Source organism: Perissodus microlepis, chromosome 13 (assembly GCF_051167445.1).
Source record: "Perissodus microlepis isolate ML-2025 ecotype Zambia chromosome 13, ASM5116744v1, whole genome shotgun sequence".
Classification (NCBI taxonomy): Eukaryota; Metazoa; Chordata; class Actinopteri; order Cichliformes; family Cichlidae; genus Perissodus; species Perissodus microlepis.
The window spans coordinates 751,224-768,409 of record NC_140473.1 but is presented as its reverse complement, the minus strand read 5'-3'; the positions used below and the strand labels follow the sequence as shown (position 1 = coordinate 768,409).

General features: G+C 40.3%; 1 protein-coding gene across 3 annotated transcripts in view; it reads right to left on the bottom strand.

The window, feature by feature from the left end:
- piezo1 (piezo type mechanosensitive ion channel component 1 (Er blood group)) overlaps positions 1-17,186 on the bottom strand; it is an 84,454-nt gene that overhangs the window by 65,756 nt on the left and 1,512 nt on the right. For all 3 annotated transcript variants that reach the window (XM_084948959.1, XM_084948958.1, XM_084948957.1), the window contains exon 2: positions 1,069-1,164. In XM_084948959.1, coding sequence (XP_084805085.1) covers positions 1,069-1,164 — 96 coding nt within the window. The remainder of the gene's footprint in view (positions 1-1,068; positions 1,165-17,186) is intronic.

The following is a 17,186-nucleotide window of genomic DNA, read 5'->3' as shown; positions in this document are numbered from 1 at the left end:
GTCAGAAGAAAAATTGAAATAGAACAATTATAAAAACCCAACCAAAACTCTACCCAGCCTGGAGTTCTTGTCCAGTCTCATTAATAAACACAGAAGTCAAAAATTATTTCTAAAGCCTACACACTGGAAGAGAACAAGGTAACTACAGCATCAACCTTTCACTAGCATTAACTGGCATAATTACAACACTTACATTCAAATGGAAAATTCTACCTCAAATGTGTCGCCTCAGTGCTCCGGATGACTCTCACAAACTACGGGTGAAATCACTCAACTCGCTAAAGACAAAATTATATCATAAAAAATGGCAACAATACAATGTTTAATCAAATGGATACTAATGGACAGCTAGAGTAAGTCATGGACAGACACAGAACAAAATAAACTCAAAAACATTTCAGTCACAGACCTGCTTGCTTTACATTTAAGGTTTAAAAAAGAATAACATCATAAATAGGCCACTGCTTTTCTCCTGAACTGAAAAAATTAAAATCACGCACCCCAGAACAAGAACCTCCAAACCCTATAAAGTCATCTTAACTACTGCCATGAAAACTATATTTTTAAACCGGAAATCAAAAAGGATATGAACCAGTGGATTCTTTTTTCACTAAACGCATGACAGTAAGGACGATAACTTCTCACCACAGGAATAATATTTGCCACTGATTGGCTGGTCAGTAGCATTACTTGATGAGTCATGAGAACATCTCGTTCACAAAAATGGTTCTAAGCTCTGCATAGTGACCAAAACAACGAGCTCGTGGACACAAGCGTGAAAAGGAGCTTTCACAAAGGGTGGCTGGCCTCTCCCTTACACACAGGGTGAGGAGCTCGGCCATTCAGAAGGGGCTCAGAGTGGAGCCGCCACTTCTCCACATCAAAAGGAGCCAGCTGAACAGACCTGGGATACAGTGCAGCGATTATACCTCTCGGCTATCCTGGGAACACCCTGCCGTTCCCTTGGATAAGCTAGAAAGAAGGCTCCTGCCCTCGCGGCCCGGATGGATGGACGGCTTAAAGAAAAGCAGGTTTCAAATGCAGACCTGTAAACACAGATGGTCTTACCTTTGATGGTGTGTTTGTTGGGACACAGGAACCATGGTAAAAGCAGCAGGTACAAGAAGTAAACCAATGACAGGATGTTGAGGCGAAAAAGACAAGCTGCAAAGACAGAGACAGTGCAGTCAAACAACAGTGTGGGCACATCTTTACACAGATCATCTTACTACGGAATCATATCAGGAAAAATGATTCTGATAAATATTCAAATTATACCCATATTTGAACTTGATTTTGATGTTAGCTGCACACCTGTAATATTTCAGGTCTGGATTATTTCAGAGATAAACCTTTTACACACGATCATATTGGTGAGAATTCAATTACATTGTTTTTACTCATCAAACAATCAACATGTTATTAAAGTGAAAACTTTACGCTTTAATTCAAGAGGTTTAACAAAATGATTACATTAACTGCTTATGAATTACAGCCATTTGTCTTAACCTGAAACACATTTTGGAATCACTTTGCTCACTTTAAGTTGTTGCCTGCTGTCTCAGGCCTTTTCTGTGTTATTGAGCTTTCTTTGCAAAAACAGGCAAGACAGTAGATTTAGCCACTCCTATACATTATTTTATTTTTTATTTTCAAAAAAAAAAAGTGGAGTATAACACATAGTACATCAAAAACAAGACATCCAGACATGCCCCAAACAAACAGACAAACAAACAAACAAAAAGCACATGGGGAGAGAAGGCAACAATGTCATCCGTAGAGCTCAACAGGAAATAAAACACAGCACTCAAGTCTCTAAACAGATGAAATTTCAACAAAGTCTGGTTGAAGAGGCTTCATAAAATTGACCCACTCGCACCATAGCTTGGCAAAAACATTCTTCTTAAGACGTATTGAGAATGTAATTGATTCATTCACACTGTCCCTGCAATCTGATACAGTGGGGGGCGCGGGAAGGAGCCAGCATCTTGTAACTGCTTTTTTGGCAGCTGCCACAAGTATTATAAAAAGATATTCATTTCTCATGTCCTGCAGATGATCAAGATCAGTTAGGAATATAGTAGAGAATTGTAAAGGTATATTATTCGCCTTAAATATGGTGATTAAGGCTTTAACTCTTTTTTCTTCTTTGTTGAGTATTTTCAGCCCACTGGTGGTGGCATACTTTACTTGCACCAAGACCTCTTTGAATCTGCTGGGAGTTACAGTGAAAAGCTACCAGATTCAACACTCATAAATAGCTTTGCAATACCTTTGTTACATTCTTAGATGTAAAGCTGAATTACTTCAATCACAGTTAGCTTGTTTGAATTACTGTTTGAATCTCCTGATGTGGTGTATAGTTAGAAACAAAATGCAAATACTCAGATAACAACTAAAGCATTATCATGACTGTTGAGCAGCAAGGCTTTATTCTTTACAATGAGACTATTCATAACCAAAAAAAAGCCCTCAGCGTTTAAACAATAGCTGCATATGTACTGAAAAAACAAATTCAGTTGAGAACCAGTTGTGCTTGTTTTATCAAAGCTGTGTGTTACAAAGAAGATGAGAGAGAGAGACGGGTTTGACAGTGAAGATGAAATAAGCAGAGGTAGTTAAGGTAGATGACTTTAAGTACTGTTGTTTACTATCAAAAGCAAGGACCGTGTACAAGAGAGATGAAGAAGAGCGCAAACAGGGTGGAGTGGGTGGAGGCGAGTGTTAGGGATGCTTTGTTACAGAGGGATAGCAGCAAAATGGGACTACTCTACTCTGACAGCGCACAGCCCTTTTTACCCTCGCCAGGGTGGCCTTGGGGTCAAGCACCCCTCCTTCACCCACACCTGGTAACAGCAGCTCACCTCTAAATCCATGCATCCTGTAACTAATTAGGTTACAATTTAGCGGCCTGGAAAAATAGGCTCCAAAGTCCTGTTCATTTTTAAGGCTAGAGTAACCTGTAAGAACCCTGAGAGTGATGTAATAATAATAATACACAAAGCTAATGCTGATCTCGAGAGGAGAGAGTGGGAACACCTTGGCCACCAACACGATTATCTCTGTTGCATGTAGATATATGTTAATAGGAAGGGAGCCAATTCCTCGGAATAATCCAACAAGGCAAAAATGAGCAGAGAAAAAGAAAAAAATTACAAATCCAATTTGTGCGTCCACAGTGTTCGGGTGGGAGTTGCTTGTCTTGCAATTATTGCTGTAATTAATCCCAAGGAACTAGGGGTCCAATTTTTATTTATTTATTTTTCCTTTTCCCCCAGTTGCCAGCCAGAGCCTCCTCTTCAGCACTAGGGCTGGGCTATATCATACCGTTCACGGTAAAACCGGTGTAATGTTGGGCAACGATAAGAAAATGAAATATCGCGATAGAATATGGGTAAAACGCGCATGCGCAGTGCCTTTGTTTACATACGCACATGGCGGCGACGCAGAATGAGAAGAGCGAAAGCGGATCGTTGAATGAAACGGATGAAGCAGAACTGGTTTATAAAATGCTGCAACCTCAGTGGTGTGGAACTGGTTTAGCTTTCATCCGTCAGATACACAACAAAGCACTATTTTTGGTAGCGCGTGCTAGCGGGCCGTCGTTATTACCGTATTTTGGCGCACTTAAAATCAATCCTTTGATTTTTCTGAAAGTCGACAGAGCCCCTTATAATCCCGTGAGCCTTATGTATGAACTCTGGTTGTGTTTACTGACCTCGAAACGATTTTATGTACACGGCGCTCGAAAATCTGTCAAATGTTTCAGTACGACTTTGCTAAGCTACGAAGCCGCACCGCTCGATGGATTGTCGGAGCATTACGGCTATCGTAGGCGGAGCCTCGCGGAGTGATACGTACTGTGCTTCAACATAATATTACCGTACTGTGTGTGTATAACCTCTTTTAAGTTTAGTGGATGTTATACATGGTTATGCTGAGGATATGTCGGCCAGTTTCCACTGGAAACGCCTTTTGGTTAAACTGTCAGCAAGGAATTTGCATTTGCACTGCAATTTTTTTTATATAACTTTAATGCACTTAAAAAGCTGCTTGTGTAAGTGCGAAATACATTGATGGTTTTTTTTTGCACTAATAAAGTTGAGGAGTTGTAAAGTATTTTGTCTAGTGTCAATTATATCGTCAGTTATATCGTTATCGCAAATTTTCAAATGTATATCGTGATAGATATTTTTGGTCATATCGCCCTGCTCTATTCAGCACCCTCGAATAGAATTTCCCATTAATTGGATGATAATTCGAGCATACTCTCTGGTCCACCTTTTTGAAGATTGGAGCCACCATTTTCAAACAAAGGGGACCCCAGAGGCTCGATCCAGACCTCCACGAGACACTGCACTGGTGCAAGAAAGGCCCATGCAGTCTGGAGCCGGGGTGCCAAACTCATTTTACATCACAGGCCACATACAGCGCACTCTGATCTTAGGTGGGCCGGACCAGTGAGACTCCCTTTACTGTTTTGTTTTTTTAACTGTAATCGTAAAAAAACAACAACAATTTAAGTAGAAAGTTAAAAAGAAACTTTTGTGTCATTTAATTGTTTATTGCTTCATTACTTTGTGTAGTATGAATGGCCATGAGGAAGGTTTTTATCAGTAGGAAAAGCTGTACAGGTAGAAGTCAGAAATGTATCGTCTGCTTGTTTGTGGTGAGCAGCAGATCAAACCAGCTCAGAATTCAGGCCTGTGAGACTCATTTAGACACTCAGACACATCCTGTGTCTGCCATTCAAAGACACTTTGGATACAGTTTGTTTTATGTAGTATTCAATGCTGAAGTCTTTTTCAAGGAAGCATTTTTTCATTCAGTGTTTTCATAAAAGCCTTATTTTATCCATTTACTATTACTAAGGAGAACAGACGTGAAGTTTAAGGCCTGGAAGTTTGAAACCTTTCGTCCTCCACAAAAGAAAATGGCTGAAGGCAAAACAGGTATCAGCCAGCTCCTAGTTTTATCAGTTCTGCAGTCAGCTCAGAAGAACAGTGATATCGACCAGGGGTTTTAAGATTTGTGATTGTTAGTGTGTTCCATCCATTCTGTTCTGCTTATCCCTTTTAGGCTCGCGGGGGGCTGGAGCCTCTCCCTGCTGTCTTAGGATAAGAAGCAGAGTACACCCTGGACAGGCTGACACACAGAGACAGACAACCATTCACTCCCATTGCCTGTGGTAACTCTATAATTTAGAGTCACCAATTAACCTAACCCCACTAACTGCATGTCTGTGGACTGTGGCAGGAAGCCGGAGTACCCGGAGAGAACCCACACAAACACAGGGAGAACATGCACAGAAAGACCTCGGCCTGAAGGTGGAACTGGACTCAGGACCTTCTGATTGCCCGTGATTGTCGACCCTTAAAGTGTAATATGGTCAGCGCCTGCATGTATGTTATAACACAGAATATTCATGCTGGAAAATAAAAACATTTCCATGTTTTTATTTTCTATTGTCTTTTAAGTTCTTGTGTTTTTAGGGATTTTGCATGTGTTTGGTTTTATTTGTTTTATATTTGCTGTGCAAACTCTTAACTCTCTTAGTTTTGTCATGTTGCCATAAGAATTTTCTGGCTAGCGCCTCGCCCAGCCCTGTGAGTAACCTGTTTTTCCTCGGTGTTGGGCAACGGTAGTTCATTAGGGGAGTGTGTAAGATCAGCAGTGGCTGTACATGGCTGGGTAATGTCACCATTGTCTATTCTTTAGAGCTGCTGACCGAGCAACCCTAGAAGCAGCATCAGGAGGGAGCGGCTACAATCTGCTCAGCTGAGACTCACTATTCAGAGCTGAGAAGAACCCGAACAGTCACTGAATTTAGCACTTAGACAAATATTGGACTGTCTGGTAATTAACAGCTTGCTGGACAGTATTTTTATTGTTGTCTTGACTGTACAATTTTCCTCTGTGCTCATTGTTTAAATTCTTCTCACTGGTGGTTGTTTTTGAGACCATAATAACTGCTATTTTTAGATCTGTGTTTTATTTAGAGGCACCTCTATTCTATTTTATGTGAATTTATCGAGGGGGAATCAATTTATTTTCTTTAAGAAATGATCTGCTCCATTCTCTGTTCCCTGGCTGTCACGCTGCCCTCCCCTGTGGAACCGATGGCTCGTTCAAACCTAGCTGGTGTTGTTGCAGGACACACAAAATTGTGTCACTAGTGGGGTGCTGTGTTGGTTAGCTTTCTTTTTTGAGAAACCGGCAATCACTGGTCTCGCCCCACACCCATTATCATTATCTAGTTTTGTATATACAAGTTATAAGGGCTCAAAAATGCTTGTAAAAGTAAGCTGCTCAGTGGTTCAGGGAGCAGTGCCAACTGGGCTAATTGGCTGCCACTCATTTGCTAATCAGCCTCGTCCCAGTAGCACACTGGGACCTGGAGGAGTTGCACACATATCAGGCGGTCACATCACACTGTGGACTGCGCAAAAAACTCTGAGTTTGCATTACAGTGTGCACTTTGCTACACCAGCATACAGAATCAAGAAATTGTTAAGTGGAAACAGTGTATCTACATGTGTCGAGAGAATGGGTAGAAAGTCTGGCTGCACAATGAAAAAGCTCCACATTTCTAACCACCCTTAAATACGTTGACAGCCTGTGTATAGAACAGTTTTCATAATATGAAGTTAGCTGGAGGCACTCACTGATTTCCTGTTAGATTAGTCACATACATGCTGGACTTTAAGCGCAGCTTTTGTCACTGTCATTTTAAGTTCAAATCTGACTTAAAGCCCCCAAACTCTTTACTCATCAAACTATTAAAAACAGCCAATACCAATCAAACCTGGCCGAGATCCTTGGTGTCCACACCCAATCATCAGAATAGATTTTTTTCAAAGGTAAATAGTTGGAAAGATAAGTGTAGCCTTTTGGCAACATATGAACTATATTAATCCATTTGCCTCTAGAAAGTTCTGTAGATTTACTTGTTACATTTGTTAAAGTCTTAAAGATAAAAGAAATGATGAAAACATGCAGTACTTCACAAGAAATTTAATAAAAATAAGGAAAATTGTACGACAGGTTTAAAATTTTATCAGCTTCTATGTAGCTGATAAAAGCTGATACAACTTCTATATAACTCACATCATGCTATCAAAATTGTCTGGAACAACATAGATCCACACCCAGTGGATCTATGTCTACACCTACTGTATGAATATTCACATACAGGACAAACTCTGCATGGAGGAGCTCCACCCTGCTGCCCAGTAAAACTTCAGACACGCCCAAAATGATGTCTCTTGACAAACATGATAACACTCCTTAGGCCCACAGGCAGCATCTATCTCTCACTAGCACTCAGAACAAACCCAACAGACAGAGGGTATGTCCAGTGTTCAAACACAAAGCACTTCCTTTTGTTCATTTTCTGATAAAACTTATACATAAATACATACGTTTCAGGTCCACCATGCTGCAGTTATACTTACATTTTTTCATAATAAGGTAAAGACATTACAACATGAAGAGGCTACTCAAGTACTACTGTCAGTACTACATGATAGTAACAATATAGTATTGTTGGTCCATTCATACTACCATGAATGTATGTTTCACTCATTGCACTTTCTAAGAAATAAACATAGCTGTCTCTGGTTTGATGTTTTTGTTGGTGGGTTAGAGCTCTGCTCCCTCTTTGCTATCCTTTTCTTTGTTATAATGAAAAAAATAAGATATTATGATTAAAAATGAAAAATCTAGTTAAGCATATTTTATTTTTTTCTTGCTTCTAATACTCATTTTCCCACAGCTGTTTTTTTAGATTACGTTGATTTAATATAGATCCATCTATAGCTGCTCTTTGAAAGAGCTAAGAGCTTTACTTTTCACTTCCTCCATGTAAAGGTTTGCCATACTGGGTGACACTGGGGGGCCTATAGCACATCCATGTTTTTGTTTGTAGAAACCCTTGTTGTATTTAAAGTATGCAGTGGTAAGGCAGAGGCTGGGGTAAACCCACCTCTGTTTTCTAAGGAGCTGTCTTGCTGTAGTCATTTTCTGACAGTCTCCACTGCCTTGGTTGTAGGGATACAAGTGAAAAAGGAGACCACATCCAACGACACAGTGGTTTCATCTGGATCCAGTGTAAGTTTTTGGACTTCTTTAAGTGTCTTGAAGACATTTCACCTCTCATCTGAGAAGCTTCTTCAGTTCTAAAATGAAGGTCAGACGCCAACTAGGGAGAAACTAAATGACAAACAGAACAAGATTGTCATCCCTTTGAAACCAGGTTTATCGGAGAAACTCAGAAACTCCTAATCTTCTCCAAGCACGACATCCCAGTGCACTCAGAGCCAGCCGCACACTCAGACATAAAGTGGTTCATCCCAAGGACAAAACCTGGAAACACAAGCTAAAAAACATAGTGTATGCTGTGCAGCGCAGCGAGGAGCGCTCAGACCTCTGCACTGGACAAACCAAACAGCCACTCAATAAAGCTATGTCTACAGGACGCGATGGACCAGACAAGACAACAGGACAAGTCAGAACTTTTAATGCAAACTAAGAGTGTGAACAGACTTGCATATAATCACTCTGTCACAGCTACTGACTATGTTGCTGCCATTCCATATGCAATATTTTGGTCTTCCTTTTTTTTCATGCAATATTTTAGTGTGTGCAATATTCTGGCAGATGTGCAATTGCCATCCCCACCCTAAAGGACCATAGCCCTTCCACCCTTATTTATTTATTACATTATATTACTATATTTGAACAGAGGGGGTGGCTTTCAACACCAAATGATTGCCACCAACAATACAGTTTTGAGATTTCTCCCGAGGCGCCTCAACCCCCGCTCACATCTTACATCAGTTGATCTCAATGGGTCACATGATAGGGTGAGGCAAAGTCTCTGCTGATAATGACCCAGGCATTTTTTCACACCTTGTGGTAAAGCACATGATCAATAGTAGGTCAACGACCCTGTTAAGGGACAACTCCCACTACAGCTTAAATACCTGTGACTCTCCACTATTTGGCTTTAGGACTGAAAAAGCTTCTCAGATGCGAGGTGAAAGGTCTTCAAGAAACTTCAAGAAGTCCAGTGACTTTCTGGCTGAAACTGGGAATAGTCTTCTCCCCAGTCCCTTAGCCTAACATTAACTATCATAACTAAGTACCTAACTGCAACCTTTATCTTAGCTAAAACCTGATTCTTACCTTAGCTATAAACCTAGTCTTAACCTTCAAACAACTCTTTAAAGATGTATGACACAGTTAGGACCAGCCAAAATGTTTAACTCAGATTTACAATGTCAACAAGAGGCAGCAGCAACAGCTGCTTTGAATTAATTGAATGTAAGAGGAATCAATCATAATTTGTCTGGTTATTTTTAGCTTACTGCTGTATGCATTAGTCACTGCAGCTCACACATGGACCCTGGGTCCGGTGCTTCAGGCATGTCCGAGCAGGCTGCAGGATAGACCCAGGACCCACTGGAGGAATTCCACCTCTTGGCTGCTTGTGTGCTTATTTACATTGTTTTGATAATATGGTCAAAATAATCCAACGTGGTTTCATTATACAAATAAGAATAATGTTACTTGCTTTGAATGAAAACCATGTGATACATTAGTAAAAAGATGGTGAATAACATCTTCAATAATAATGTGGATTATATGTTTCATACACTTTTCATTTGACAAAAGATGTAAATTAGTTGTAATTTTCAAAAATAATTCTAATAATCAAATTTTGTTCCTTTAGATGTTACAAATTGCTTAACTAATGATGCTTTGAGAAGAAATATGTTGTTCATATTATGATTGCTTGTTACAGTCATGTGCAGAGAACGGGCCCATCAGTCTGTGCAGTGGCCCCAATCCACTGATGTCAGTCAGAAAAGGTCATTAATACAGTCACGTGCTCACTGTTACTGTCTTACTGAGCTCCTTACTGTTAACCTTGATGACATATGATGTGATAACATTTGCAATGATACCACAGTTGTTTCTTACATAGGAAAGAGGTGGAGCAGCTAACAGCCATGAATCACATAACTAAGGATGGATGACTTCAGATGAACTAGCTGCCTGCAGCAGCTCCCATTAACCATCAGCAGTTTTCAAATGCAGAGGGTTCACTGCACCAAAACCTTGGAGTTCACCTGATAGATGAGCTAACTACCAGTGACGCCGCAGCCATCATCATGAAGGCCCAGCAACACTTTCGCTCTCCTGGCCTCATCTTCAGGACATCTACACTAAGTGCTGTAGGCACAGAGCATTAAGCATCATAAAGGACTCGACCAACCCCCTGGTTCATGCTCAGAGTCTGGGAGTAGATACAGTAGCATTAGATCAAGGACAGCACACAGACGTCTTAACCAGAGTATGTGAGCTGCTCATAGGGACTGACTGTATTGTTTCCTTGCTACAGTACTTTTACCCATTTACCATTCATAATATTTATTTCATCTTATTGCATATTTTAGTCCATTTATTAAATGCTCTTATTTATTGGTTTATTATTTTACAAAATGCACTACTGTGTGGTTGATGTGTGAAACAATGTTTTGTATGCAAAGCATGAAAATGACAAATAAAAGGAATCTGAATTTGAAGTCCATCTAAAGCATGGGTGTCAAACATAATACCAACGCGCTAGAACTGGCCCAGCAAAGAATCCAGTATGGCCCCCTGGATTACTGTGGGAAATGTAAAGGAGGGCATAAAGTTTTACAGCTAACACACACATTCATACTGCATCAAAATAATAGATAGATAAACAACTAAATGACAGTAAAGTTGTCTAATTATCTACTATAGAAATTGTTTTTTCACAGTGTCCACAATGAAATAATAAATAAATAACATATTAGGATTGTATATTACTTGTGTAAAAAAATGTATATTTTATAATTTTATAATATCTCATTGATTTAATGTGTAATTACATTTCCTTTCACTGACAGTTGGGGCAGTTTTAAATCAAAGTGGGTTGTAAGTGTGCCATGATGTAAAGTGACTTTTTGTTTGCCACGGCTTTCTCAAGGTCTGATGTGAGACAACAGGCCTAGGTTTTCAGAACAGCCAAATAAAGATTCAGGTGCATCACCAGCCCAAGATTTCGACAGAGTGATGGAGAAGCAGGCTGTCTGAACTATTAGGAACCTACTGGAAAAACTGGAGTCCCTTATCTGGCTCTCCTTGCCTATAGAGCCATGACTCTGTTTTTGGTTATGGTGCAGTTCAGCTGCTCCATTGTGGCACTATTGTGTGATGATTTCGCACAACAGTGCCAATTTTTCTCCTCACTGAGAGCACTTGTCACTTCTGGACTCTAATTTTTCAAATTGGTTCTCTTTGTATTTTGACAGCTTTTACTGTTTTTTATTGGATTTACTGAATTTTACTGTGGAGTGACTGAAATCCTACACTGACACCTTCAACTCTGCTGATGTCATCACTGCACTGACGCCTGGCTTCCTGACCTTTCCCAGTGGTCAACTACCTTCAGTCAGAGTTACCCTAGCTAACTCAAGGATGCTCAGTTATTTACTGACCTTAGAAGCCATCAGGCGTAGCTACCCTTCGAATTACTATCATCACAATTCGATCTACATATGTCACTATGTTCACTATGCGATGTTCACTACCATCACATGAAGGAATTGCTAAGCACACTCAACTATAACCAGCGAAAATTACATTTTTTTGTTTAAATTGAAAATGAAAACAAAACCCCAGCACAGAAACATCATAAATAATTACTAATGATATTCTCACTTAGATAAAGGTGAGTAATCCATTTTAGTCTCACTAAACAGAGCCGAGTTGGCATCACTGGAACTGTTCTCAAAAAGTTTTATCATACATCTAACAGATACTTCAGAATTCATATTAGTCAGTTTAGGCACCCCTTGTATGTGGAGTTTCCCAAGGATCTATACTTAGACCTCTTCTGTTTTCACTACATACGTTACCTCTGGGTCATGTATGAAACATGTTCAAATGCATCTCCGACCACTGCTATGCTGATAATATGTAGCTGTAGTTTTCTGCTAAGCCAACAACCCCAACACAATGCTTTTCTGCCATTAATAATTGGATGTCTTCAAACTTTGCTCGTGTAAATCCAGGTGAAACAGAGGTTCTTGTGTTCTGCGAGATTGAAGAAGTCACCTGGATGGGTGACGAAACGTTTCTCCCACAAAACGCTACGTCCAGATGAACTGAATCAACGTTTGGAGATTTACTTACCTGGATGATTGAGCATGCATCAAGATATACCAAACATGTTCTCTTGCTTCATTTGATGTATTTTAACTATACACGGTACAGAACAGAGAATGAAACACCTGCAAATGTGTATGAAATGGCTTTTGCCAGCCCATCTGATTTCCGTGCCACCCAAAGAAAATCTTTCTAGCTCCACCTCTGAGTGTGACACAACCACCACCATCTAATATCTTTGCACTGACAGGGGTTCACTACCAAAGCAACAAACACTGGAGCCAGTTCTTGAACGGCCTTCTACATCATCTGCTGGGGCATCTGAGGTCTCCCCTACACAGACTAGAGATAATTAAAGGAAGTTCCATACAGGTTCATAGATTGCAGTGGAGATGTGGAAATACTTTTATTTTTATTACATGAAAGAGTGCCACAGGAATATGATAGTCAAGTGCACACTGCATCAAGGACAGAACAACTGCAATATACTTGCTGACACAAGTTTGTCTTTCTGCAACCCTCTATTCACACAACTGAGTGCACAACTGAGAAAAACTAGAACAGAAGTGTAATTTAGAGAAGTCAAAAGGGAATCCTCTGTGTCAGCGGGAGAAGTTCTTTTCTGCTGCTCCTTTTTCACAAGGGAGTGCCTCAGCGTGCCGGTCTGCATGTTTGATTTGGCCAAAGGGATTTGTATCTCCTCCCTGGATGAAACTAGGGGTCTTTCCATTTTTAGGCAAATGTGTAAACTGCTAGACTATCAGAGTTCTCTATATTAGTATTTAACTTAAAAATCCCTCATTGTGCTTCCATGCCAGGGTTTCCTGCTTCTTGTTCAGTTGAACAATAACTGATGTGTCCTGTCATCAAACCTTAGCTAAGCACTAAACTCAAACACACAGGGCAGAACAACGGCAAACAACAATAAAAGGAAGTGTACAATATGTGCCCAGGACAAAATCCACAATGAAATACAAGAGTACCAAGAGCGACAGCTAGCTCGCTGACTAACAATGCCACATTTTGATTTTTAACTTTATGTCTCCGTTTGATTCCATGCTGAGATTCAGTATGGCAGATTATGTTATTGCTGCTCACTTCATACATGAGTGCACTTTTGCACGCTCCAGGTTGCAGAAAGGCTCCCTTTATGTGAGGTCCTCAGAACTCTTAAACGTAGCTTTATGTATGATGACATGATTAGAGAGATAAAATAAAGACATGGTGATCACATTCCTCTCCAGTTATAACAGAGGTTTGATCAAATGCTATTTATATTACAATCTGTTCTATCAGTGAGATTCTTCTCCACTCTTTTTCAGATCTAAAAGGTAAAAACGGTTCTGCTGAGGAAAGAATCAAAACGAGGAGCAACTGTGATAAAGGTCCAGCTCAGCTTTGTTGGAATGGAACATTCTCTTGTTGCATGTAGTAGAGTTCATCCTGAGCAACTTTCCTGTTTTTGTGGAAAGAAAAAAGGTGTGTGCACACACACATATATGCTCACTGGCCACTTCATTAGTTACATCTGACTAACACTGGGTAGGACTTCAGACTACTGCCAGAAATATTCCTCAGAGATTTTGGTCCATATTGATGTAACGCTGTCACAGCTGCTACATCCATGACATCAATGGATGAGGTGCTCTATTGCACTAAGATAAGGTGACTGTGAGGCCATCTGAGCACAGTGGTTTGAGATCCATTTTAATTTTGTGACATTGTGCATCGTCCTGCTGGTTGCAGCTGTCAGAGGTTCTGCAATGATCTAGAACACTGTGGTAATAGATAGACATGGTCAACAACATTCTTGGGTGGGCCGTGGGGTTTAAATGACAATCAGCTGATACTAAGGGGCACAAAGTGTGCCAGGAAAATATAAGAGACACATTTACAGCCACCTGAACCATTGCTACGACGCCGATGGATCCATTTATTGCCCAGTTTTGCTCAGCCCAAAGCTGTTGCCATCCCGTTCAAGGTTCGATGTGTTCAGAGATGCTTTTGTACATACTTGGGTTGGAGCGAGTGGCGATTTGAATCACTGTTGTCTTCCTGAAGCAGTCTGACCTCCACTAACAACAAAGCCACTCACTGGATGTTTTCTTTTTTTGCAGACCAGTCTCTGTAAACTCTAGAAATGCTTGTGTGGGAAAATCCTATCAGGTCAGCAGATTCTGAAATGCTCAAATCAGCCCATCTGGCACTAACAATGACGCCACGTTCCAAGTCACACAAATGAACTTTCTTCCAAATTGTTATGCTCATGTTGAACTTGTGTTCAAAGTGTGTTAACAAGCAGCTCAACAGGTGTACCTAATGAAGTGGCTGGTGTGTGTCATTTATGGCCCCAGTGTTCCTCTGCACCGTTTCCATAACAGTAAAAACAAATACACTGCATAACATAAATGTCTGTGATGATATATCAGCCGAAGGAATCAGAAGAGTTGAAGGTGAAAGCCTGGATTTGAAGCAAACACTTAAAGAACAGAAATAGTTTTGACTCGGGCCTGATGAAATCACTCAAAAAGCTGCCAAAATGTTGAACTGACTGACCAAACACCAGAAACCACAGAAAGAATACCAGCTGATCAAAACTAACAAATAACAGAGCCGTTTTATTCGGTATAACAGACGCAAAACACTTAGTCTAGCTACCAGAGGAGCAGACTCGTTCAGCAGCCTGATGCTGAATTCTCCACCACACACATCATCTCTTATATTCTGTCATCTGCATATTCAGAGAAATAGCACAAAAACTTGTGTCAGTATGAAAATACAGCAGTACTTATTGCCAAGTATTTCAAGCAGGTACACAGTGTGTAGGTCTGTAGCTGTGAGACTCAGCGGTGCTTTGCAGCCTATTCTTCATCAAAGGATGTTTCTGCCCACTATACATGTTGAGCGGCTCACAGCAAACTCAGACATATCAGTGTATGTTAGAGAGACAAAGTGCTTCAAGTGCAAAGAGTGAACGTACTAAATCAGCCTGTGGGATTGCTTAAATGTGACTGTAGTGTACGGCATGTTAAAGGCCTGTGAGAGCAGGACAGCACTGGCTCTGTCCTGGTTCATATGTGTTTAAATGAGTTCTACAGCTATAGTCAGATATTCCATGAGTTAAGGCTCTGTTACAAACAGGCCAATCACAGCACTGAAGCAGATGCTGTCCCAACTCTGAACTCTCCAAACGTAGCTATCCTCTTTGCCTCTTGGCATCAACATCAACATGTAACAGTATACCTTTACCATTAAAACTAAGCATGTAGGAAAATCGGACTCCGAGTCAAGAGCAGGTTGTACAGTTTCCTTTTCTTAGAAATGACAGTGAGATGAGCTGCTGTTCAGTCTGCTGATGGTGTCGAAATTAAAGCACAAATAAATCCTTCTCTCTGACTCACTCCTACACACCTCACGCACACCGAGTATTTCTCACCGAGCCGTGAAGTCCTGTTAAACTGCTCTACTGTGGAATGACTCTGACTCACTAGGCTACATCACACAGTTCTCTTGTAAACAGGCTCATTTTTGTTACTCGGATCAGGTCTGTGTCTGAAACAAACCCAGCTTGTATGCCAGTGGTACTGCGCTTTTTTTCCCCTCTCATCTTTTTTAATTCAGATCTTTCACCGAAACCTAAAATAACACCTCGCTACTTATGTTCAACACGCTCGAGTGAAGTTTACTTGTGTAAACTTTAACTACATTATTCCACAACCCTTATAAAGTTGTTGTTGTTGTTGATACTTGATCCATCATTATATGTAAGGAATGGACTTTCTTACTGTCTCTGCAAAGAAACAGGTGGAAGGAATCTGTCAACTCTGGGTTGTGAGCATTGGAATACACTCCCAACAACAAGAAGCTCCTGTCTCATTGTTCCTTTGATCTGCCAGCTATCTATCACAAATTAAGGTCCTCACAACAAATATTTGCTTTGAAGCTGTACTTCCATGTACGTTTGCATGTTTTTGTAAATCACTGTCACTAAAGTTCATAAAAAGTCAATGGACCACGAGTTTTGAAACAACTGATTACAAACAATATTCATAAAAGTGCTTTCTATCAAACATTCTCCCAAGGTCCAGTGTCTTACCCAAGGACACTTTGGCAGACTGGGATCAAACTACCAACCTTGGGATTAGCAGATGAGCTACAACCACCCTTAATATTTTAAATTTTAGTGTGAAGAGTGACACATGATCAGGATCACAAAGTGTTTGTTTGGATGAGGGTAATTCTCCAGGAAATGTTGATGCAATGTCCTCTTGGCTGTTATATCGTCGTGTTTCACTTCCTTTGTATCACAATGTGAACTGTTTAAAGACACAATGTTGCAAGTTGTAACAAGTTGCATCCTGTCAGGAGACTGTTTCTGTTTCTCTCAGTCTCCCAACATTTCATAGCAACAGTAGTCATGCCCCACACAGTAAGACTGTGCGTGTTAACATTCCAACTTATGACATTTGTCCCCTGAGATTGCCAGCTGGATTTAGGCTAAACATACACTTCCTGTTTTATCTGAGCAGAATATTAATTTTACTTGTTACAAACTCTGCTGAATGACACTCCTAACCTAAACCAGAGCAGATTGGGCATAAAAACATTTAAATAACATGGCTTTAGATTTGGAAAATCCCTAAATGACAGAAAAGAGTCATTGTTTTTGTAGGATCACTACATGGATTTGGGTGAAACAGAATAGATAGTGTAAATGATCCATAAACAGCAGTAGTTATTTTTAACTGAATATGTGACCATGGCATTCAGAGGGCTCTGTGCAGGAATCAGCATTATTGTGTTTCCTAAGAAGAGGCTCTGTGATCACCACAGTAAGCAGTTTTCCATGATATTAGTACAGCTTCACACTAGGAACCTGATCAAACCAACCCAACAGTTCAGACTTTGACTATATGCTCAAAATCACAACTTTGTTGTGATTCTTCTCAGAGGAATTTGTTCAGAGAAGTGCAGTCTATCGCGTG